Source organism: Mobula hypostoma, chromosome 1 (assembly GCF_963921235.1).
Source record: "Mobula hypostoma chromosome 1, sMobHyp1.1, whole genome shotgun sequence".
NCBI classification, from domain to species: Eukaryota; Metazoa; Chordata; class Chondrichthyes; order Myliobatiformes; family Myliobatidae; genus Mobula; species Mobula hypostoma.
The window spans coordinates 205,751,910-205,779,045 of record NC_086097.1 but is presented as its reverse complement, the minus strand read 5'-3'; the positions used below and the strand labels follow the sequence as shown (position 1 = coordinate 205,779,045).

Below are 27,136 nucleotides of genomic sequence, written 5' to 3'. Positions count from 1 at the left end.
GTATTGATGCAGATATTTTTATTCTTTGCTGAAATGTCAGCTTTTTATTTTCCACCAGTTTTTTAATTAGTATACTTATTTCAAGATAATTGTTATGATGGTGGTAATTTGGAAGATGTAATAGAAACTGAGTTGAAAAGCGATCTTTGATCGCTTTTTGTTAAGTTCAAGGAATCTATTAATCATTGAATAACTCTATTTGGTGAAAATGATAATATTAATGTAAAAGAATTGATGTGTTATCTTAAAAACGCAGACAGGAGGCAATCTGCAGATGCTGGAATTTCAAGCAACACACACAAAAAATACTAGTGAACGCAGCAGGTCAGACAGCATCTATGGGAAGAGGTACAATCGACGTTTCGGGTCCGGACCCTTCGGACTGTACCTCTTCCTATAGATGCTGCCTGACCTGCTGCGTTCACCAGCATTTTTTGTGAAGTGCTAGCTGCTTAATTGAATTAAAAGAGCAGAAGCAAAATTGGAAGATAGAAACATGTAATGGAAGCCTATCTTTTTAATGTGATCCTGTATATATCATGACTAACAATCTCACAAACTATTGGATGTAATAATTACAAGAAAGTGAAAATTCTATGCACTGTCAAGGTGTTGTTGACTTGTACATAATTTCTGCCTGATCTTCCTCTGTTGAGTTATTGACCACCATTCACTCAGCCAACTTTTACTTGCTTGAATTCTGCGTGTTTCTATCTCGTGGCCTTTCCTGCTCATGATTTGCCTCGGAACTATATGGAACATCAGGTGCCATGACAGAGTACTGGATAGCACTACACCATTACAGTTCGGGGCGTCAGAGTTTAGAGTTCAATTCCGATATCATATGTAAAGAGTCTATATGACCTCCCTGAAGAATGCATGGGTTTTCTCTGGGTCCACTGGTTTTCTCCCACAGTCTAAAGACATATCGTTTAGTAGGTTAACTGGTCATTGTAAATTGTACCATAATTAGGCTAGGGTTAAATCTGGAGTTGCTGGGCAGTGTGGCTCGAAGGCTTCTGCACTATATCTTTAAATAAAGCAAAATAAAATAAAATAACCTGTTGGAGTATACAACACAGAAAAGTTATACCTCTGCAGTTTGTGAAAGGTTTAGTTTTCATCCAATTCTATCAGTATAACCCTCCAAAACCTATTCCCTCATATGCCTTGCATGAAACGTACCAAAAAATATCATTTTGACTACTTCCTCCAGGAGCAAGTGCTGTATTATAAAATGTTTTTGGTGAAGGTTTTTTTAATTCACTATTTTTGATTGAGTATCTCAGTTTTGCCATCAGTCATCCGACCTTGTTTGCTATTTAATTCCCATGCTTGAATGGAGTGATTGAAATATTACAACATTTTAAGAACCTTCAGTAGGAGATTAAAATCATGTTTCTGCATTTTTAATTCTCTCCTATGCTTTTAGATTGTTATGGTCCCCTGAAGTACCATCACTTTTAATATTGTACTTCATTGTCCCAATTACATATTTGTTCTTGAACATATAATCTATTTTCTGTTAAAAAATGTAAGACTTCACATTTTCGTTAGTTGAAATTTATTTTCCATTTCCTTCCCAATTGAAAGATTAACATTGTATTCTTCGAAACTGTTTCAATTCTCCTTAATATGTCTATCCCACCCATTTAATATATGCCTCTTGGTAATCTACATATATTTCAGATTTCAGAATCAGGTTAATTATCTCCGGCATGTGATGTGAAATTCATTAACTTAGCTGCAGCAGTTCAATGCAATACATAGTACAGAAGAGAAAATAAATAAATAAATAAATTGCAGTATACATATATTGAATAGATTAAAAACGTGCAAAAAACAGAAATAATATTTTTTTTAAAAAATTGAGCTAGTGTTCAAGGGTAGAATGTCCATTTAGGAATCGGATGGTAGAGGGGAAGAAGCTGTTCCTGAATCGCTGAGTGTGTGCCTTCAGGCTTCTGTATCTCCTACCTGATGGTAACAGTGAGAAAAGGGCGTGCCCTGGGTGCTAGAGGTCCTTATTTAATGAACACTGCCTTTCTGAGATACCAAGTATATCATATCTATGTTCAATATTTCATGTTGTTCGTCAATTCACTTACAAATTTGTGATATTTTACAGTGTTAGAATTTTTCCCATTATAACAATCATTTTTAATCATTTCATAACGCTCCAGAAATTCAACACAACAGTTTGTGCATGTGTGCAACCTTTGTCCAAGTTATGCAGCTCCCCCTGCAATTTTCCTTTTGGAGCACTGCAGAGGAACTTAGATCCTCTCACTGTTTAAATTCTTAGTATTTGCAACCTTCTCATCAGCTTGAATTCCCAACCCTAACCCTAAGACATTGCTGAATCACCTGAATTGCCTCACCATTGCACACTCATATCCCTCAAGAATCACTTCTCTAGCCTACCCCACCTTACCTCTTCCCTAATCCTCAAAGTCTGTTGATTAATTATTCTGTCATTGACAAAGGCCTTGTGGGCCTTAAACCCATGCCAGTTCCCTATTGAGCAATCCCATTAGTTCCCACCCCACTCCTTATTTTTCATGAAGTACCTCTCTCTCAATGCCCATCAATTCCCCGTTGATTATTTTGCTATTTCTCTACATCATCATCACCATTATGTGCTGTGTCGTATGACATGGGCGATCACGGTCTATGACCTTGATTGTTCTTGGCAAATTTTCTAAACAAGTGGTTTGCCATTGCCGCCTTCTGGGCAGTGTCTTTACAAGGTGGGTAACCCCAGCCATTATAAATACTCTTCAGTGATCATTCGCCTGGCGCCAGTGGTCGCATAGCCAGGACTTGTGATATGTACCAGCTGCTCATATGACCATCCATCACTTGCTCCCATGGTTTTACATGACACTGATTGGAGGGAGGGATGGTGTTAAGCAGGTGTTACACTTTACCCAAGTGACCTACAGGCTAGCAGAGGGAAGGAGCTCCTTACACCTCCTTTGGTAGAGACAGATCTCCATCCCACCTCCCTATACCAAGGGCTAATTTACAATAGGCTGCTCAGATGTCGGAGGAAAGTGGTGCAACTGGTGGAACCCCAAGCAGTCACAGGGAAAATAAGCAAATAACACAGAGTCAGCATTGAACTCAGGTATCTGGGTCTGTGATGCAAAATACTACATCAGCATGATGGGAATTCTCCATTTCCTCCACCTACCTGCATCAGCAACCCACAGTTTAAAGTAAAATTTGTTATCAGAGTACATACATGTCACCATGTACAACCCTGAAGTTCTTTTTTCTGCAGGCATATCCCTAACCCAACCTATTTCATTTGGCTGTCTGTCGTGCCTTTTACCCAGAGCACCTTCTCAGTTCCGGGAAAGAGGAAAGTGTGCAGCAACCTTTCAGTAGCCTCTGAGACCTCCAGCTTTGTGCTGGAATTGATAACAACCAGACTCCTCACCATTTGTTGGTTCCTGTTGCAATGCCTGTTTAATACACTTTCTAGCCCATTACAATTTTAGAAAATCAATTGAGGTTTGTTCACCATTGCTATTGCGTTTGAAATTCATATTAAATATTCACTGATTTTTAATATAAGCTTTTACATTTTTCTTTTAGACAATAACTTTCTTCTTGCCACGGTATTCTGACCAATATTTAGTTCCATCAAGTGGTATAGTTCTCCTCTTCTTAAATTTTAGCTATCCATCAGTTTATTGCTTTTCTTCTGTCAAAACTAAATATCTGCATTGTCAGCATACCTGTCTATCTTTTAAACCATTTTAAGATAGGTGAAACCCACTTAGCTCTGCTCTCAAACACATCTCCTCCATTTCACGACATCTGCTCTCACTCCATCCTCCCGCCACCCCACTGGAAATAGGGTTCCCCTGGTCCTCACCTACCACCCCACCAGCCTCCGGGTCCAACATATTATTCTCCGTAACTTCCGACACCTCCAGCGGGATCCCACCACTAAGCAGATGCACATCTTTCCCTCCCCACCTCTCTCTGGTTTCCACAGGGATTGCTCCCTATGCGACTCCCTTGTCCATTCGTCCCCCCCATCCCTCTCCACTGATCTCCCTCCTGGCACTTATCCTTGTAAGCGGAACAAGTGCTACACATACCCTTACACTTCCTCCCTTACCACCATTCAGGGCCCCAGACAGTCCTTCCAGGCGAGGCGACACTTCACCTGTGAGTCGGCTGGGGTGATATACTGTGTTCGGTGCTCCTGATGTGGACTTCTATATATTGGCGAGACCCAACGCAGACTGGGAGACCGCTTTGCTGAACACCTACGCTCTGTCCGCCAGAGAAAGCAGGATCTCCCAGTAGCCACTCATTTTAATTTCACATCCCATTCCCATTCTGACATGTCTATCCACGGCCTCCTCTACTGTAAAGATGAAGCCACACTCGGGTTAGAGGAACAACACCTTATATTCCATCTGGGTAGCCTCCAACCTGATGGCATGAACATTGACTTCTTTAACTTCCGCTAATGCCCCACCTCCCCTACGTACTCCATCTGTTATTTATTTACACACATTCTTTCTCTCACTCTCCTTTTTCTCCCTCTGTCCCTCTGACTATACCCCTTGCCCATCCCCTGGGTCCCCCCCCTTCCCCTTTTCCTTCTCCCTGGGCCTCCTGTCCCATGATCCTCTCATACCCCTTTTGCCTATCACCTGTCCAGCTCTTGGCTCCATCCCTCCCCCTCCTGTCTTCTCCTATCATTTCGGATCTCCCCCTTCCCCCTCCCGCTTTTAAATCTCTTACTAGCTCTTCCTTCAGTTAGTCCTGACGAAGGGTCTCCGTCTGAAACGCAGACTGTACCTCTTCCTAGAGATGCTGCCTGGCCTGCTGCGTTCACCAGCAACTTTGATGTGGGTTAGTTGCATTTATTATAGATTTGAGGCAGGAATATGAACCAAGTTTTAAAAAATAACTATAATAAATATGCAAAATTAGCCATTAAATGAGCAGCAAATTTTCACTGTATGATGGAAAATGGGCTATAAATCATATGGGGTATCAAGAACTATAAAGGGAAATGCTAGATTCTATCTTTGATGCATATTTTTTTTGTGTGTTGAGTTACTTCAGAACAGGAGCTAATGGAGGCAGATTTATTGTTTCTGCCTTCAAGATAGTACATTGATTTTATCTGTGCAGTCTGTGAAGCAGATATTATTTATCTAGTCCACAGCCAATGATGTATTTTGAAATAGGCAAAATAGGACAAAGTCTATTATAAACTGACTCATGGTTTAATCAATGGTTTGAGGTGCTGTATTAAAATACAATCTGAAATTGGGAACGACATTTAGTGGATCAATTAGTAATGTGCCAGCAGATTAGAAATTAAAGCCAATCTTTCCACTGCATCTGGAGAAACCCGAATAAAAGCGGTCTGTTCACTAACAAATGTTACTGCTTTAGGGCTTTTCACCAGCTCTGTCATTGGAAATATGAAGCTGGTTCTTCAGATGTAAGATTTGGGTTCAATTAAGGTCTTAACTCAGACATGCAATAAAATTGAAATGAAATAAAACCTGGAGCAACGTTTGTTTGGAGTGATAATCTTTGCAGTGACAAATGTGATAGGTAATTTTTTTTAACACTACAGTATTCAGACAACTTTAGTTTCATCTGATGACTTTAGTGAGGTAATGATGTTATCATTTTAAAATAACATCAGGTAGAGTGACCTGAGGCAGAACTGCGGCACTTTATGGAATCTTGTATCCAGTCACTTCAACAAGCCAGCTGGTATAAAATGGCTTTATTTGGCCGTGCACGTTGTACAAATTGAGAGAGAAAAAAAACATTCTTTGCTTTCTACCACTGCTATCTCCACATACCAATGTGCATACTTCATCAACTACAACAAAATAAAGCAATTTAGCATTGATTTATCGTTATAATTTGCAAGAAGAAAGCATAAACACTTCAAATCATGTGCTAATTCTCATTTTAAATGACAGAATTTCACCTCTTTATTACCAAGCCATCTGTGTAGAAAATACAGTATAATTATTTCCTTGACAATTAAAATAAAACCAGCAACTCTGTTTCACATAAACCTCTAAACTAGGAGCAATCTTGGAATATAATTATCCCAGTTATATATTTCATTGTTATTTCGATTGCAAAGTACTTGGCTGAAAGGAAGTTGCATTTAAATAGCAACTTCCACCAGCTCTGAATTTACTAAACAGGCAATTAATTATTTTGACATATGAATTTATATGCACAGGCACAGCAGGATGAGGCATGATCAACAGAATGCAAACTAGGTAAATGTCCCATATTAGATTAGTGTTGCTATTTTCAGGGATAAAGGTTGATCGGATTCAGAATCAGTTTTCATATCATTGCCATATGTCGTGAAATTTATTGTTTTGCAGCAGCGGTACATTACAATGCAGAATATAAGACTATAAATTACACTAAGTGTATATAAAAAAGAAAGTTATATTAAATAAGCAGTGTAAAAAGAAAGGGGACAATATACTGAGGTAGTGTCCATGAATGCATTGTCCATTCAGACATCTGAAGGCAGAGGGGGAGAAGCTGTTCCTGAAATGTTGAATTTGTGTCTTCCGGCTCCTCCTCCTTGATGGTAGCAATGTGAAGAGGGCGTGTCCTGGATGATAGGGGCCTTAATGATGGATGCCATCTTTTTTTGAGGGATCTCCTTTTGACGGTGTCCTCTTTGCTGGGGAGGCTAGCACCCATGATGAAGCTAGACACCAAAAGTAACCTTATCATTTCAGTAGTGCAGGGAAAAGACAGGTAGCAGACAAGCATCTTTTACTCTATTTAGCAATCAAGATGGAGTAGGTCCTTCCGGCCCTTTGAGCTATGCTGGCCCAGAAACCTATCAATCCCAATTAACTCAAACCTAATCACAGGACAATTTATAATGATCAATTAATCTGCCCGGTACGTTTTTGGATTATGGGAGGAAACTGGAGCACTCAAGGAAAACCCACGCAATCCATGGGGAGGACGTGCAGAGACTCCTGGTAGAGCAGCACCAGAATTGAACTGTGTACTCTTGAATATCCTGGGTTGTCATAACGTCACACTGTTCTACCTTGGTGCCCAGTATCAATTTTGGCAATACAGCTTTTCCTCAATACTGCACAGAAATGCCATTCCAGAGCATGCAGTCCAGTTTGTCCTGACGAAGGGTCTCGGCCTGAAACGTTGACTGTACCTCTTCCTAGAGATGCTGCCTGGCCTGCTGCGTTCACCAGCAACTTTGATGTCTGCTGCTTGAATTTCCAGCATCTGCAGAATTCCTGTTGTTTGAGTCCAGTTTGTTATGTCCTTTACCTCAGAGATCATGGTTCTGCCGTTGATGCAGGCTGATTCTGGCTTGAAACTTGCTTGTGAGAATTCTGTTTATTTTCTGCTGTGGAGAACTTTGAGGGAATCTAATATCGTAAAATAATGATGGGATAAGATTTTGTTATAATGCATAGTATGTGGGAGGAATTAGAAGCATTTTGCCAATGGAAGACTGTTTGTGCCAGCAGAGATCTTCATTTGACACTGAAATGCACATCTAGAATAGATGGTTAGTATTTGTAAACAGGCATTGAAGAGTATGCTGGACGATTTCTTGAAAATTATTTAGCTCAGTGTAAACATTTCAATTTGTTTCTTTGTTTTGAGCGATGAAGGAGAAATTTCTGTACCTTGTCTTAAATTTGTCTTGGAGTAATATTTACTGAACTGGAAAGTAGGGCAACTCCTTCAATTGATATTTCTTATGGTTATTTTGGTTTTTAATGTTGATCAGATGCAAATGTTTGGACCTTAGTAGACAGAAGAATTATCCCCCGTAATTCTACCTGAAATCAGATAGAAGAATATTGAAGAATAATGAAAAAAATGGTGCAGAAACATCTTAATGATTGAACATTGTTAACAGAATTTCTCTTCCCATATTATCCCCTCATCATTCCCCATTAGAGATTATTGTTTTATCCCTGGACAGAAATGACAACAGCAGAATTCAGCTTTGGTCCCCAGATGATTTCCAAAGAAATCTTATATACCGAGAGTGGATGACTTCTACTCCTATTCCATTTATTGGCCGTTTTTGATTATCAAATGCAAAGTGGCAGTAAACTGAAGGATATAGCAGTAAAAGATGTATGGACTGAAATAAAGGAGAATGATACTGCAATATTTTGGGAGTATAGAAACTAGAAATCTGGTGTTGGGTGCATGGACTATTAAGCAGAAGATCTTGCCTACTCTAGTTTTGAGCTCTGTGTGCAATTATCCTGCTAAATGGCAAGTATCAACTACACTGCTGCATAAACCCTATAGACTCAGAAGCTACTGAGTATTGGGACTCAGTGACCCATGACTGGTCAAAGTGGTGAAGAAACATTTGTTTGGTATTGACACTATGCATAAGGGTACACACAGAAACCCTGTGAAAAGTGACAGTAGAAGCCACATGAGACCTACCTAACTGCCCCATCTGGTATTTCCTGCAACATCCATGCAAGAGTTTACAGTTCTTTCACTGGCCTCATTTGTTATCTCAGAGCATACAGCATCAAGGAGTCAGCAGATCATTCTCAGTCCTGCAAGACTGCGTAAAATGAAGGAAATTGAGTTGGTGAGAACAATGGAATTGAAAACTGGTCAAGTTAAATTTCCTGAATTGCCCATTAATGATACCCGATAAATGTTGATGACAAGGGATGTGGAAATGGACTTGCCGTTGAATATCAATGAAGGAAGACTTATTTTTTTCCCTTCGAGGTGATCATTAGTTGAACATTTCATGATACAAATATTACCTGGCACTTCCAAACTTGAATGTAGCCCAAGTATGGCTTTACACTGGACAATTGGAAGAGTTGAGGACTTTGAAAATTATAAGTACCAGAACCTCCATTGTCACATCCTGCAGTCTATGCAACTTCCCTCCCAGTTCTTGATCTATTCTGTAACCTGTTGCTGTGTGTCAGTTTCACACTCAACACCTGCAGTTGAAGACCATATTGAAGGCATACAGTACCTCTGTCTAATCAATGCTAAATCAGCAACTTGCCTAGACAAGATCTGCTACTTTCTCCTCATCAGTAAGACATCTGTGCTTGTTACCCCAAAGTGTTCATGATCCAGAACTCTGCTCCATTTATGTTATTCTTCAAGGAAACATCTTCAGGAGAATGTATACAGCATAATGACTTGAAATATTCAGAAAAACATTACTGATAACACATAGATTTTTATTGTAAAAGACACATCCTATACTGCTTTAACTTCTACATTAAGATCATTCATACAAAAATATTGTACCCTTAATTTGTTAATTCTGCTTAGTGAACCAAATGGTAGCTGCTTCGAAGACAAACCATAATCCACGTAATCATATCCAGATACACAAATAACGGATTTCCTTCAATGAAATCTATAATGGCATTATTTCCAGAGGCATAAAATATCAAATCAGTATGCCTTTCGGTGAACTTTCAAAGCTGGGACAATTCACGTCAATACATGTCCCAATGATGAATAAAATACGATATTGTTATGCAGTACATTCTTGGTATTCATGGATTCCCAGTCCTTTAACATCACAAATCTGAAATGCTTGTCATCATAGTTACTGTATTTTTTTTGCTGTCTCCTTTACTTGGATGTATATCTCTTCCTATTGAATTTTTTGCCTGGGCTTTGGGCTTTAGTGAATCTTCCTCTCATTTTATCATTGAGAGAAAAGATCAGCACCTGGTTGATACTTCGCAGAATTGTCTTATTAAGTCTTAATACTCCCCTTCTAACATGTTAAAATTTCGTCAGAACTCATCTCTTCATCCAAACTTTTGACTTAAAGTTTCAGTATTTGATTTTCTTTTTTCTTGGTAACATTATCTGAGTTCTATGAAGGCAAGTTAGTACAGGATTTCAGGTGCATCACCGATACTTAAGGCACACATGCCAAGCAGGCATGAAGGCATTTGCAAATGATATGTTTGTTTAATAACTTAGTCCTCAACATAGACACTTATTGCCCAAGGTTAATAGAATAAAAGGCTCTTGAGAGTCCAGTTCTCATAGATTTTAATATGTGGTACTGTACTAATAAATGGTGTTATTTTGATAAAAGGGTGAAAACAGAGATGAAATAGATGTTCTGTGAAAAGAGATCCTCTGAGCTTGCAAGTTTGTTTCAAATTGCAGACAGCTTTAATTTGAACTTGCCTGGAGACACCGGTTTAGCATTCAAGCATTTATGAGACAAGGTTTCTGAAGAGCATACTTTGTGAATCTTCATACCCAATTCCATTGATGTGTTGCTGATGCACAACAGGCTTCAGAATGGGTCAGGGACTGCACAAATCCAGACAGACTTCCAGGTGAAGAGAAGTTAAGGGATGTCTTGTACTTGTAATGGGAAGTAGTCCCACACTCTCTTCACTCCTCTCCCACAATCACTGATGCTGCTCTGATTGGTCTTAATTCAGACCAAGAGGGATCTACGTGGGTTTCCGCTGGTTTTGTCCCACATTCCAAACGTGTACAAATTAGGGGTAGGAGTTATGGGCCTGCTATGCTACATTTTCACCAGAAGTGTGGCGACACTTGCAGGTGGTTTTCTGATTTAATTAGAGGCAAATGATGCATTTCACTATGTATTTCCATGTTCTGATGTACACATGACAAGTAAAGTTAATCTTATCTACCTGTAAGGATGATAATTTCTAAGACACTTCCCCATCTCTACTCCCTTTCATCTAGTGATTTTGAAGTGGGATAATCCGCCACCCATTATATTTAGGGAAAATGCACAGAAACCATTGTCCCATGTACTGAGATACAGCGGAAAAGCTTGTCTTGCATATTGTTCGTACAAATCAATTCTTTGCACAGTGCTTTGAGCTAGAATAAAGCCAAGACAAAAACAATGCAGAATAAAGTGTAAAGGCTACCAAAAGAAATGCAATGCAGGTAAATGATAAAGTACATAATTATAATGAGATCATAATTAATTGTTGTTTGAGTGTGCAGAATTTGAAAGATATCCCAAAAAAAACCTACCCAGTTGTCTCAACAGTTCTTTCTAAAATTTTTGATTGCCAGAGAATGAGAGAAAACAATACACCTTGAAATAATCTTCGGAGGACCATCAATCGGCTTCGGACTATAATATTATATCAGTCACGGGGGACCAAAATAATTTCCAACTGAAAACAAAGTCCAAGTGGTACTCAGCTGCTCAATATTAATCTGTGTAAATATTCCTGGAACTGGTGGAAACCCAATTACCAAACTGATATCTTTTCAGCAATGCATCTGCATCTGCATCTGTATTTCAGCTCAAGGTTCCATCTTAACCACGCCAGAGGCTCTTGAGCAACCGAATGAGATGCCTAAATTGTCGGCAAAATAATTCAATAAGAAGATAAAGCATAGAACAGTACAGCACAGGAACAGCCATTTAGCCCATAGTTGAGGCAAACTAATTAAATGGATAACTAAACTAATCTCTTCTGCCTGCACAAAGTCCATATCCTTCCATTTCCTTCACATTCATATGCCTATCTAAATATCACTAACATGTTTGCTGCTGCTGCCACCACCACCCCAGGCAATGCATACCATACACCCACCTCTTTCTGTGTAATAAGCTTGCTTCTTACATCTCCTTTGAAATTTACCCCCCTCACCTTAAATGCATGCCTTTTGGTTTTATATTTTTTCAATCCTGGAGAAAAGATAAGAGGCTCTACCTATGCCTCTTATAATCATATAAACCTCTGCCAGATTGCCCCTCAGCCTCTGCTCCATGGAAAACAAGCCAAGTTTGTCCAACCTTTTGTTATAGCACATACCCTCTAATCCAGACAACATCCTGGCAATAACTCAATCTATTTAGTATATGGAGACAGGTATATGGAGGAATTTAAGGTGGGGGGGTTATATGGGAGGCAGGGTTTGAAGGTCAGCACAACATTGTGGGCAGAAGGGCCTGTAATGTGCTGTACTGTTCTATATTTTCTATGTTCTATTTATCTTTCATATTTCACCAAGGACAACTCAAACTCACTCAGTAAACTGCATCTGGTCTTATGCTGGTGAGTGAGGGGGAAGTAATATCTGTGGATTACTCACTGATGGTTACTGATTGATTGAAAAATAGGGACCTGTGTTTAGCTGCTGGATGAATTTGGTTGGATTGTGTTTTGAGGGCCCCCGTAAAACGTTGAGACCATAAGACCATAAAATATAGGAGCAGAATTAGGCCATTAGGCCCATCGAGTCTGCTTTGTCATTTCATCATGCCCTGACCAATCAAGAATCTATCAACCTGTGCCTTAAATATACAGACATTAATCACTGCCTTTACCTCCTATGCCCTACAAACTAACCACACACTCTCTTGCTGAAGTTTGCAGTACTGCTGAAACTCATGCATCTCAACAACATCAGCAAGGGGATGTTAATGCTAACCAATTCCAGCCTAAATAAGTAATTGTCAGCTGACGTGCAGAGCTGCGTGAACAATACTGGAATCCATTAGTCAGCTCAACCCATTATTTAGTGGCATGCACTTAATAAATTTCAGCTTTAGTAGAGGAGAAACTAGTGCCCAGGATTTACACTGACATTGCACAGAAAGACTGTAGGTAATCAGGACAATGATAGAAAGGCAAAGTGTATCAGAAACAAGAGAAAATCTGCAGATGCTAGAAATCCAAGCAACACACACAAAATGGTGGAGGAACTCAGCAGGCCAGGCAGCATATATGGAAAAGATTATAGTCGATGTATCCTTGGATGTTAACTATGATCTTCTTTCATCCACAACTCAGTAATGCCCACAACGTCATGCCAGCCAATCTCTGACTGCACTACAAGATCATTTACCTTATTCCGTATACCTACAGTCCTGTATTCATCACCCTTTTAGATTTTAACTCATCCCACTGACTACAATTTTGCCCCATCATCTGTCTGTCCTTCCTCACAGTCTCACTGCACACTTCATCAACTTTTATACTAACTGCCCCATTCTTAGCCCTATCACGCTGGCTGCTGTCCCCTGACAAAGAGGGCAACACGTTAAGGTAGCTGTCAGAGCAACGCTTTGTAGCAGCTTGCAGTCAGATTGGGGTTCGATTCTCACTGCTGTCTATAAAGATTCTGTACATTCTCCACATTACCGTATGGGTTTCCTCTGGGTCCTCCAGCTTCTTTTCACATTCCAAAGGTGTACAATTAGGGTTAGCAAGTTCTTGACATCTATGTTGGTGCCAGAAGAGTGGGAAAACTTGTGGGCAGACCAGCACAATCCTTGTTAATTTGTTTTGACACAAATGACGCATTTCACTATGTTTCAAGGTGCATGCTACAAATAAATCTAATCTTTCTCTTTCATCTTCTATGTGCTGGTTCCAGCTTGCTGATGAGCTGTTGGTGACATAGTACAATTATATGTTAGCAGTTAACCAGATATATTTCATACTCCCCTATTCTATCAAATCGTTAGCCATATAACAAAATTAACTATTGCAACTTTTGACTCCTACCACTTTCTCATCCAAGTGATTCATAAAAATCACAAAGAGCTGGCGTTTCAGAACAAATCCCTGTATGACACTTTATCTACTGCTACCATCTGTTTTCTGAGGGCAAGACAAATCTGAATTGACGCAGCCATGTTTCCCTGGATCCCATGCCTCCTTACTTTCTGAAAGGGCTTACCATGGGGAACTTTTTGAACACCTTACTAAAGATCCATATACTGCACATCCACCAGTCTACCAACATCAATTTATTTTGTCACTTCCCTGAGAAAGTCATTCAGGTTCATGAGGCATGTCCTGCCCCTAACAAAGCCATGCTGACTATCCCTAATCAGATTATGCTTCTCCAAATGGTTGTATGTCATTTCTCTAAGAACCCTCTCCCTAACTTTGCTCACCACTGATGTAACAATCACTGGTCTATAATTCACAGGATTATCCCTTTTACCCTTCTCTTATATTTTAGAGATACAGCCCTTACAGCCCTTTAGAGCCTACTGCCCAGCAACCCCTGATATTAACCCTAGCCTAATCACAGGATAATTTACAATGACCAATTAACCTACTGACCTGTACGTGTTTGGATTGTGAGAGGAATCCAGAGTAAGCCCAAGCATTCCACGGGAAGGACATACAAACTCCTTACAGAGGATGCTGGGGTTGATCTCCAAACTCCAAGGCCCCCAAGCTGTAATAGTATCACACTAACAGCTATGCTGCCATGGCGCTCCTGAGATACAATTACAGCATATGAGCAGGTACCTAGATAGGAAAGGTATAAAACCATACATGGAGACCCAATGGGGACAAATGAGATTAGTGTAGAAAAGGCATCAATGTTGGCATGGATGAAGTAGGCCAAAGAGCTTGTTTCTGTGCTGTGTGCTTCTATGTTTCAATGATTCTGTGTATCCAGGGCTGGACTGCAAAAGTCCTTAAGTTAGGGATCAGATGTACAGAATATCCAGCACCTTTGATTCTACATATGTCATGGATGGATGCCAAATGTTGCTTGATCCCACTCAAGTGAATGGGTTAGTGATATTGGATGAGAAGTTTACAGCAGTTTTGTATTTTTATGTTAATCTTAATGTTTCTAGTTCATTTCTGACATGCTAAAACTATTTTGGCACTTCTTGCTTCCATAATGTCTTAAATGATTTAAGTTTACTTTAATTATTCATATAATTTTGAACTGCTTTTAAATATTGTACTAATCAGAGGAAATTTGGAATCATTCAAAGTGAATGTATTGTGTGCCAAGTCTAGGTAAATATTTATTGAAAGTCTAAGGCAACATGTATGAACTTTCCACAGTCTTCTTGGGTTTTCACTTCCTTAAGTTTTGAAATGGTTGATCTGGTGTTTTCTTCATTTTTCAACACCATGTCATTGCCTTTTAGTAAGGTTCTTATACAGAGCATCTTCTGTTTTTTTTAATTCCTTTACAAAGAGTTGAACTGAGGCAACTTGATCTACTTTTCTACAAATACTTTAAGAAAAGTTAAATATTTCCTTTCCAACTTACTAGATTCCTCCAGAATCCAATCATTTCTTCTTAATGACACTGTTTTGGAAATCCTTTCTTTAATCTTAGGATTTCAGGAGATTTGATAAGCATACTTTTAGTAAGCAATCGTATTGGTATCTCTTTTCCTGAGCAAGTAAGCCTTTCATCATGCCTGCTCCAATACTGATGACTTTTACAGGATCATTTTAATGGTATGGATTTCTATTGTGGTGTATTTAAAACTGCATATATTAGATACAAATGCATTATTGATAATGCTTATTATAGTATTTATTACAGGTTATGAAACACAAAATTCAGAGTGCTTTTCTTAAGGCCTTACCCACCTGTTGTAACCACTGATATAGCACCTGAGGGAATATCAAATAATTTGGCAAAAATTTATTAGTATGTTTTAAAGTTCAGATCTTGCTTTCAATGACACAAAATAGAAAATCACACAAGGTATCTCTAAAAATAAATGTTGATGAGTTGGGTTATCTAATCTTTTGTTTTGAGCTATAACTCGTTCCATATATTATAAAACAGGGGTCCCCAACCTTTTTTGCACCGCGGACTGGTTTAATATTGACAATATACTTGCGGACCGGCTGACCGGGAATGGGGGGTGAGGGGTTAATCACGACCACAATATAGGTGATAAGTCAACTATAAGACCTTATAAGTGGCTAATACACTCAATTTAGTTTCTAAAGGGGTTCATCTAATAAATTTAATATTAAATACACAGTGCATATTTTCCTTGCATGAATATAGTGATAAGTCAATTATAACAGTGGTCCCAAACCTCCGGGCTGTGGACCGATACATTGCCACGAAGAATGCAACGGTACAGCGATAGCCGGAACGCACACAGCACATCTTTAAGAAAAAAGCTGAAATAAACAAGCTAATTGATTAGGTGCTGCCCGGCACGTAAATGTCGGCCCAGATCAGAGGCGACGCAATCGGCAATCTAATTAAATATGCGCTATGTATTTAATATTCCGGCCACCGTTGTACCGTTGTATTCTTTGCACCCCAAAGGTTGGGGACCACTGAATTATAAGTCACTTATAAGTCAAGAGCATCATAACATTTTAAGAAATGCTTGGATATTAAACACACAGCGCATATTTTCCCCATATGAACGTATAAAATCATTGCAACACACCAATATCGCTGAATCAGTGGGAGCCCTGGGCTTGCTTTCCTGCAACAAGACGGTCCCATCAAGGGGTGATGGGAGACAGCGATACTCGAAGGGGGTTCCTTGTGTCCAGTGTATTCCGCAATTTAGTTTTTGTTGCATTCATTGCAGAAAACTTCGCTTCGCAGCGATACGATGTTGGAAATGGAAGCAAAATTTTCAGTGCTTTTGTGGCTATCTCATTATATTCAGCCTTGACTTTGATCCAGAATGCCAGCAGAGATGTTATGTCAAACATACTTTTCAGCCCACCGTCATTTGCAAGCTCGAGGTGTTGATCTTTTTTCTGCGCTGACATGGAAGATTCACCGGGGACATTCACAAATGGGTCACGGACCCATTCCTTTGCACTTTTTGGGTCATTTGCGTCTTGGGTCACTGATGACCTCGCGTGCGTTAAAGTTCAACAGTGGGCGTGACAGGGAATGAGGAAAGGTGCAGCTGACTCATATCGCCAAATCATATCATTTCCTCGTGGCCCGGTAGCACATGCATTGCGGACCGCTGTTATAAAACACTGAATGATTTTGATGGCAAAGCCTTGAAATGATTTATATTTGTACAGAGAATGACTTCTCATAAACTTTGCTAGTTTAGAACAGTAGACAAACAACTACCTACAACAGAAATGATGATACAGTGGCTATTATCTCTTATTGACTGGTGTTTCACTGAAGCTCCTAGTCACCCTCCCTTTATGCTTGTGCCTTCAAGCCGATTCCCAGGTGGCAAGCAAGTCCATATGTTGTGCTACACCTCTCTCAGTAAACATATGAGGGCCCGTCCCCAGAAATATTTTGAGAGCATGTTAACTGCGCTCATCTGGGTTACCAGCTGTAGAAGAGCATAAATCTTTGAGAGTATCTCTGACAATCCATAAATTACAATTCTAAAATTTCAGATTTTTTGAAAATTAAAATTGAAATTAAAATCACTGGAAAACAATGAAAAGCTTTTGGATGTATTTAAATTAACTTAATTAAAACAATTCTGAGAAAATTACCTTCTTCCCTGTTATTGTTTTTTCTCCATTAAGATGAATGAGGCCACTGTACTTCCACCACATCTAATCTGGCACAACCTGCAGGCATATTTTCCTGTCTGGGAAGTCAGTAGATGCTTGCATTCTTTCATGGTTTTTGTGGGGAATCTAATAGTGGAGTGCAGTGTCTAAAGTACAGCATTCAGTCGAGAAGAAGTTTGGTAATTCTACGTTGGCTTGTAATGCCAAATTTCCACACGTTTATATAGATAGAAGTCAATGGTTCTGAAAGGATCTGCCATCTTTTAAGCAGAAGATCTGTGCTTTTGGTACACTGCATGAGGCAAGTATATGAGTTTGTTCAAAATTAGACTTCTAGAATGCTTCTTATCATTGTTCAGATTTTCGGACTGCCTTGATGGGGCTCATTTTTCCACGTGGAACATTTTCATCACAACAAATATACCAAGGTGCCAGAAAATACTTGCAGTGACATTCAATGATTGAAAATTCTAATTCCTGTGAAATACCGAATAACAAGTCAGTCTTGCTGCACCCACACAATCTTTTCGATTTCCATTTTCACTTAAAGTATACTGTATATTGTTATGTGCAGAATTATATTTATTTGCTGCACGATCTCTCAAGATTGTGACCATGTCCTCTGAACCGATGCATTTAAACTACAGTTTCTGGTTTTATGTATGGATTGTGAAGTAAAGGCCATCAGTTTTTCATAATCAAAATTAGTTCAAATCAATTCAAGAATGGACTGACATATAAATGTTCTGTGCATTAAAATATATGCAACAGAATTGTTTCCTGTAGAAACTTCAGAAGACAATCCATATATAAAACTGTAGGGAGCAGAGCCACCTAAGAGGATTAATTTTCCTTCTGTGCAGATAGCATTATTATTTGATTATGAAATGGCCAGGTGGGGTGTCTCCATTTGACATGCTGCTTTTATTTTACCTCATAGATTTTTTTCATAGCCGCAGCATATGCATACAATTTACAGAATCAAATTTCTCTGGTTAGCTCTTTGCATCATCTATTCTGATAAACAACTCATATCCCACAGAAAAAAAATATTTAGTCTATTTAAATGTCTAGTTTTGGAAACTAAACCTGATGGTCTGATACTCCAGAGAAAACAACCCAGGATTATCCATCCTTTTCTCGTACCTAATACACTTCAATCCTAGTAAACCTCTTCTACATCTTCTCAATAGTGTCCACATGCTTCCTATAGTGTGGTGATCAAAATAGAACATGTTTCTGCAAATTTGGGTTAATCAAAGTTTTATAGAGCGTAACGTTTATCCACTCAAATCTCAGATACAGTGGCAAGCAAAAGTTTGGGCAGCCCTGGTCAAAATTTCTGTTACTGTGAATAGCTAAATGAGTAAAAGATGACCTGATTTCTAAAAGGCATAAAGTTAAAGATGACACAATTCTTTAATATTTTAAGCAAGATTACTTTTTTATTTCCATCTTTTACAGTTTCAAAATAACAAAAAAGGAAAAGGGCCTGAAGCAGAAGTTTGGGCACCCTGCGTGGTCGGTACTTAGTAATACCCCCTTTGGCAAGTATCACAGCTTGTAAACGCTTTCTGTAGCCAGCTAAGAGTCTTTCAATTCTTGTTTGGGGGATTTTCACCCATTCTTCCTTGCAAAAGGCTTCTGGTTCTGTGAGATTCTTGGGCCATCTTGTACGCACTGCTCTTTTGAGGTCTATCCACAGATTTTCGATGATGTTTAGGTCAGGGGACTGTGAGGGCCATGGCAAAACCCTCAGCTTGCGCCTCTTGGGGTAGTCCATTGTGGATTTTGAGGTGTGTTTAGGATCATTATCCTGTTGTAGAAGCTATCCTCTTTTCATCTTAAGCCTTTTTACAGACGGTGTAATGTTTACTTCCAGAATTTGCTGGCATTTAGTTGAATCCATTCTTCCCTCTACCAGTGAAATGTTCCCCGTGCCACTGGCTGCAACAGAAGCCCAAAGCATGATTGATCAACCCCCATGCTTAACAGTTGGAGAGGCGTTGTTTTCATGAAATTCTGCACCCTTTTTTCTCCAAACATCCCTTTGCTCATTGCGGCTAAAAAGTTCTATTTTAACTTAATCAGTCCACAGGACTTGTTTCCAAAATGCATCAGGCTTGTTTAGATGTTCCTTTGCAAACTCCTGACGCTGAATTTTGTGGTGAGGACGCAGGAAATGTTTTCTTCTGATGATTCTTCCATGAAGGTCATATTTGTGCAGGTGTCGCTGTACAGTAGAACAGTGCACCACCACTCCAGAGTCTGCTAAATCTTCCTGAAGGTCTTTTGCAGTCAAACAGGGTTTTGATTTGCCTTTCTAGCAATGCTACGAGCAGTTCTCTCGGAAAGTTTTCTTGATCTTCCAGACCTCAACTTGACCTCCACCGTTCCTGTTAACTGCCATTTCTTAATTACATTACGATCCTAGGAAACGGCTACCTGAAAACGCTTATAGCCTTCTCCTGCTTTGTGGACATCATTTATTTTAATTTTCAGAGTGCTAGGCAGCTACTTAGAGGAGCCCATGGCTGCTGATTGTTGTGACAAGGTTTTGAAGAGTCAGGGTATTTATAAATCTTTGAAATTTGCATCACCTGGCCTTTCCTAACGATGACTATGAACAAGCCGTAACCCTAACAAGTTATTTAAGGTCTGAGACCTTGGTAAAAGTTATCTGAGAGTTCAAATCTCTTGGGGTACCCAAAGCTTTGCATGGTGCTCCTTTCCTTTTTTTCACTCTAAAATTGTACGATACAAAAATAATACACTAATCTTGCTTAAAATGTTGAAAAGAATGTTTCATCTTTAACTTTATGACTTTTGGAGATCAGTTCATCTTCTACTCACTTAACTATTCACAGTAACAGAAATTTTGACCGGGGTGCCCTAATTTTTGCATTCCACTGTACATGCAGTTTGATACGTTAAGCGGCCACTGTAAATGACCCATCTCAGAGATATGGAGGTTGATAGATTAAATGGCCACTGTAAATGAGGGCAATTCACAGGAATGTGGGGAAATAAATTGGGATTATTGTAGGATAAGTGCAAATGTGTGCATGATGTTTAGTACTGACTGTGTGTTATGATACTATGACAATGAAAAATGTGATTACAGAATATGAAATTTAAAACATTGTTTTGCAAATATGATAAACAAGATGGCTGAAAGAGAATGTTACCAGGACTGGAGGGTTCAAGATAAGAGAAGAGACTGGAAAAGGTGGGGCTGTTTTCCCCAGGGTGAAGAAGGCTGTGGAGTGAGCTTATAGAGGTTTATAACATCATGATAATGTGGTCCTTCTTTCCCAGAGTAGGACAGCTAGAAATAAAAATAAAGATTTAAGATTAGAGAGGAAAGACTTAAAAGGACTATAAAGGCATATTTTTCATACAGAAGATGGCTGGTATTTAGAATGAGTAAATTGTAGTGGTGGGTTTAATTATAACACTTAAAAGACATTTGGACAGCTTCTTAGATAGAAATAGGCCAGATGCAGGCAAATCTGCCTAGCACAGGAAAGCATCATTGGTCAGCATGAAGGCTTTGTTGCTGAGTTGAATAGGTGTATAGCCTAACAAATCTTTTCTTTCTTTTCTGTGACATAACCAAATGTACTGATTCTCTGGCATTTGCATTGATAATCCCTAACACTGTAACAGAAGATCAGGCAAACTTCCTGCAGAAAAGGCCAATATGATTATCTGATTCAACTGGCACCACAGCTTTCCATGTTTATGATGTTGCTATGTTGATCTACTGATTAGAGTTTTGAAATTAAATGTCAGACAATGCACTTCCTTAGTGGGATTATATGATTCAATTCTATGAATATCATGAGTGGGAAGAGCATTCCCTTATCATCCTCATTCAAGAAGAAGAATGGCAGAACCTTGCAGAGCAGAATGAGCCCGTTACAGTGGTGCATCCTATTCCTTAAATCACTGCCTAGCTTCAAATCTTCCTCAGACAAGGTCCCCTTTCATCGTATCTGGTATCTCCCACACCTAGCATTTGAAAGAATATCTTTATCCCCCTATGATAATGAGCTAAACAATTACTATAGTTAGTTCAACCAGAGATCACACTTTCACACTGAAAACCTACTCTAGTGTGACTTTATGTACAGTATACTTGGGTAAATGGAGTGTATATTGAGACAAAGTGAAGATGAATATAGCAACTACTGTTATATCATATCATGAAAACAAATCAGTGTTTGTGGGGAAAGACTTGCTGAGCAAATCAAACTAAACTGAAAATATGATTTCAGCCTTGTGTCCCATAAATCATATCTTAGTGCATTGTTGGAAAAGTGTAATAATATTTTCAAAGACCGTTCTATTAGCATAACAGGAAACAATGTTCACATATATGAAAGTACCCAAAAAAGCAAGTCTGGGAAATAAACAGATTGTTCTTTGATACAGCACTGAGTAGGCCTTTTGTGCCTCTTGAGCCGCGTCGCCCATCAACCACTGATGACCTCCGATTTAACTCTATCCGATCTGCAAGTTACAATGACTGTTTAACCTTCTAACTGGTACATCTTGGGACTGTGGGAGGAAACCAGAGCACCAGATATTCCATGGGAAGGACATACAAACTCCTTACAGAGATTGCAGGATTGAAATCTGAACTCTAATGCCCCAAGTTGCAATAGCATCGTGCTAACTGAGACGATTGCATTCGAAACCTTCTGAAACAAGTTACGAAACTAGGCTTATTATTGTTGTTCATTACATGTATTGATAAAATACCTACATTTCACTACTGTCTTTACAAAAATAAATGGAGTCTTGCACCTTTAACCGACGACATTCTGTTCTCTATACTTACCCCACTGTGATCCTTGCTATTTGTGAGAATCATCAGAGTGTAAGCACAACAATGTAACAATAGCATAGGCATTCTGTCTAACAACAGAAGGTCTAAAATCGTCTGCCGAATACATAAATATCCTCTGGTTATGTGTTGTATAACCTCACAGTGCAGACAGAATCTTTATATCCACCGCTTCTAACATGAAAATCTTTGCCTTTAAATTCCATTAAGTTTCCTTAATTACCAGTTTTACATTCAATGGTATTTTCAAGGAATCCTTGGAACCACATGTACATTTTGGTCTCCGGTCTCCCTTTCTGGCTTCTAAAATCCCAGCATAACTCCATCCCTGCTGATTTAAGATTTCCACCCCTACCCTCCCTTCCTCTCCTGCTGGAGCTTTCTCTTTCGTTTCCTTATCCTCTAATACTTGAGAGACGTTACAATGCAAACAGTGACCTAATCTTTGCTTGGTCACAGTTGGTTGAAACCCAACCCAATATTATAATGCAATAAAAAGAAAAAAATACTCTATGCTCAACAAGCCAGACAGTAATGTAGAGAGCAAAAGAGATAGGATTCCAAGTTGACGATATTTCATCTGCATTGTGAATTTTGATTTTGGCCTGTGTTTTAATTCTAGTTTTTGTGCTTGTCTTTTTGCACTATGTTCACTGATATTACACTGGAGATCTGTCAAGACAGATTCCCAGTAATATTTCTATGTACGGCATCAGTGTATTAAGCAGTCTGGATCTCAAATACGGTTCTTTATTCACTTACTGTGACCTTGTTGACTGTTTACCTCTCTACCTTATTGTAGCCATGAATTACACATGAAGAATGACATTCGGCTGAACTTACTAGATGATGGTACTTTAATGATCCAGAACACACAGGAATCTGACCAAGGGACATACCAGTGCATGGCCAAAAATGTAGTGGGAGAAGCTACAACCCAAGGTGTTTTACTCCGATACTTTGGCACTCCAAGTAAGATATTATCCTCATTAGAATGTTGTTTCTTTTTTTCTCTTTGTAATTGTTCAATTCTTTCCACCTTTCATTTCCATTCCCATAGCAACTGCAGCTTGTGGGACACTAATTTATTTTATGAGTGGTTTTGAGATTAAACTAGAGTTTAGTTTTAAGGTCCAGTGTCCTTGCACTGATTTTGTAATAAAATCTAAGGGTGAAGGCATTAAAGATCCATTATGTATTACAGTCTGTGTTCAAAACATTATTTTCTGATGGAATGTGGATGAGTTGTCTGTCCATAGTCCATTGAGGCAGGACCTCTTTATTTATATTTTTTTTAGGAAAACATCAGTTGAATCAAAGTGAGATGTGATTTGGATCTGTTCCTTATAGATTCTCTTGTTGTTTATGAAAACATATCAATTAGAAACATAGAAACATAGAAAACCTACAGCACAATACAGGCCCTTCACCCCACAAAGTTGTGCCCAACATCTCCCTACCTTAGAAATTACTAGGCTTACCTATAGCCCTCTATTTTTCTAAGTTCCATGTACCGATCCAAAAGTGTCCTAAAAGACCCTATCGTATCCACCTCCACCACCATTGCCGTCAGTCCATTCCACACACTCACCACTCTCTGAGTAAAAACAACTTACCCCTGACATCTCCTCTGTACCTACTCCCCAGCACCCTAAACCTGTGTCCTCTTGTGACAACCATTTCTTCCCTGGGAAAAAAGCCTTTGACTATCCACATGATCAATGCCTCTCATCATCTTATACACCTCTATCAGGTCATCTCTCATCCTCCGTTGCTCCAAGGAGAAAAGGCCGAGTTCACCCAACCTACTCTCATAAGGCATGCTCCCCTATCCAGGCAACATCCTTGTAAATCTCCTCTGCACCCTTTCTATGGCTTCCACATCCTTCCTGTAGTAAGGCGACCAGAACTCAACACAGTACTCCAAGTGGGGTCTGACCAGGGTTCTATATAGCTGCAACATTACCTCTCGGCTCTTAAATTCAATTCCACAATTGATGAAGGCCAATACACCGTACACCTTCTTAACCACAGAGTCAACCTGCGCAGGTGCTTTGAGCGTCCTACGGACTCGGACCCCAAGATCCCTCTGATCCTCCACACTGTCAAGAGTCTTACCAATAATACTATATTCTGCCATCGTATTTGACCTACCAAAATGAACCACTTCACACTTATCTGGGTTGAACTCCATCTGCCACTTCTCAGACCAGTTTTGCATCCTATCAGTGTCCTGCTGTAGCCTCTGACAGCCCTCCACACTATCCACAATACCTCCAACCTTTGTGTTATCAGCAAACTTACTAACCCATCCCTCTACTTCTTCCTCCAGGTCATTTATAAAAATCATGAAGAGTAAGGGTCCCAGAACATATCCCTGAGGCACTCCACTGGTGACCGGCCTCCATGCAGAATATGACCGTCTACAACCACTCCTTGCCTTCTGTGGGCAAGCCAGTTCTGGATCCACAAAGCAATATCCCCTTGGATCCCATGCTTCCTTACTTTCTCAATAAGCCTAGCATGGGGTACCTTATCAAATGCCTTGCTGAAATCCACATATACTGCATCTACTACTCTTCTTTCATCAATGTGTTTAGTCACATCTCAAAAAATTCAATCAGGTTCGTAAGGCACAACCTGCCCTTGATAAAGCCATGCTGACGATTCCTAATCATATTATACCTCTCCAAATGTTCATAAATTCTGCCTCTCAGGATCTTCTCCATCAACTAACCAACCACTGAAGTAAGACTCACTGGTCTATAATTTCCTGGGCTATCTCTACTCCCTTTCTTGAATAAGGGAACAACATTTCGCAACCATCCAATCCTTCAGAATCACTCCTGTCTCCACTGATGATTCAAAGATCATCGCCAGAGGCTCAGCAATCTCCTCCCTCTCCTCCCACAGTAGCCTGGGGTACATCTCATCTGGTCCCAGCGACTTTTCCAACTTGATGCTTTCCAAAAGCTCCAGCACATCCTCTTTCTTAATATCTACATGCTCACGCTTTTCAGTCTGCTGCAAGTCATCACTACAATCACTTCAAGAGCCTTTTTCATAGTGAATACTGAAGTAAAGTATTCATTACATACCTCTGCTATTTCCTCCAGTTCCATACATACTTTTGCACTGTCACACTTGATAGGTCCTATTCTTTCACGTCTTGTCCTCTTAAGGTCTCATCACAGCAAATTGATTTCTTCTGCCTTTAGAAAAACATGAGGCACTTGTGAGGGGCAGCAAGAAAGAATGGTTGATAGATTTCCATCGTGTTCGCTGGTCATCTAGCATAACAGAGAAATGCCTTAAATGAATTTTACTTTTTCGTGAATTCCTTGGATTGCATTTGAATATATGCAGGCAGTTAAGGGGTCCTAATGGTATTTTGTGGCAAAGATGTTCATGTTAGCACCAATGACTGCAGGTACCCTAGAGCAGGGGTGGCCAACCTTGTACATTTTCCATGCGTCAATTTTTTCATGCATGAGTTCAGATGTGCCATACAACTCTTGTACCCAACAATTCTTGTAAAAATATGTTAATATAGAACGCATGCGTGAAAAAATCGCATCCGAACTTTTGCGTGAAAAGATTGACGCATGGAATGTAAAAGGTTGTCCACGCCTGCCCTAGAGGGTTATGTTGTGGTACAATTAGATATTTGGCAGCTTTGGTGAGCTCTTAACGCCAGACTATCCTACAACCTGAAACTTTTTACAACTGAAGTGAATTTTAACTGAAGGCTTTTACATAGCTCACATTTCAGATTGCACCCTTAAGACGTGCCGATTTCTTTCACAGAAAATAAAATAATCACAGAAGACTGAAGTTCAGTAATAATACCCATATTTTAATAATAAAAAAATCTTTCATTTAAAAATATCTTCCATCTCTCATTCATGGTGTCCCAAAACATTGTATAACTAAACGAGCACCAAAACAATGTGCTGGAGGAACTCAGTGCATTGAGCAGCATCTGTGGGAGGAAAGAAATTGTTAGCATTTCCAATCAGAAACCCTGCATCAGGATTGAGATGGCCAGCATTAAGAAGAGAAGGGAGTGGAAAGAAAGGATCCCGAGATGATTGGTGGATTGGGGAAGGGTGTGAGATGACAGGCAGGGAAGGTGTACTGGGAAGGAGTTGGAAGACTGAGGCAGGTGAATAATAGATGGAGACAGACAAATGGAGAGAGAAAAAAGGGGAAAAACAACAGATGAAACAATATTCGGGTAAAGAAGTGTGATGATGGGACAGAGCTGATGAAGAGAGATAAGCAGGAGGACAAAGTACTATCAGAGCTGGATTCGTATAAGTAAAGGAGATGAGAATGGAGTCCATTGAGGGAAAGGTGGACAGCACTGGGAACAAGATGGGGGATAGATGGGGAAACCTGTGTGTGAAGTGGCTGAATGCAGCCAGAAGGGGAAAGGGGATGAAGATGGTTGCAAACAACAGGGTTGCAGGCAGGTTGATGGAAGAGTGGGTAAGATGAGGAACGGAGCATGAGAAAGTAGGTAAGGGGAGGGAGAGGGGAAAAGGGGAGGTTCCCTAAAATTGGAAAATTCAGTACTCCTGATATTGGGTAATGGACTACCCCAGTGGAATATACAATGTTGCTTCTCTAATATGCTCTGGAGAAGCTACTCTGTTTATTTAGTTTCTGACTATAGAGATGGCCAAGGCTGGACAGGTCAGTGTGACAATGAGAAAGGAAGCTGAAATGATCTGTGAATGGAGTCATAGAGTCACAGAAAATACAGCACAGAAACAAGCCCTGCGGCCCATCTATTCCATGCCGAATCCATTTAAACTGCCGACTCCCCTCGACCTATTCCCATTGTTCTCCTCTATATCGATGGGTCCAAGCACAAAGTCAGTGACCATTTCAGAGAACTCCTATGCTAGTCCAAACTAGGCTGTTTACAACCCAATGGCATAAATATTGAGTTTTCAAATCCCCTTTTTCCAGTTCT

The 27,136-nt window shown here is 39.6% G+C and overlaps 1 protein-coding gene across 2 annotated transcripts in view; it reads left to right on the top strand.

Moving 5' to 3' along the window:
- LOC134354560 (peroxidasin homolog) overlaps positions 1–27,136 on the top strand; it is a 564,572-nt gene that overhangs the window by 355,495 nt on the left and 181,941 nt on the right. For both annotated transcript variants that reach the window (XM_063063488.1, XM_063063497.1), the window contains exon 9: positions 22,958–23,127. In XM_063063488.1, coding sequence (XP_062919558.1) covers positions 22,958–23,127 — 170 coding nt within the window. The remainder of the gene's footprint in view (positions 1–22,957; positions 23,128–27,136) is intronic.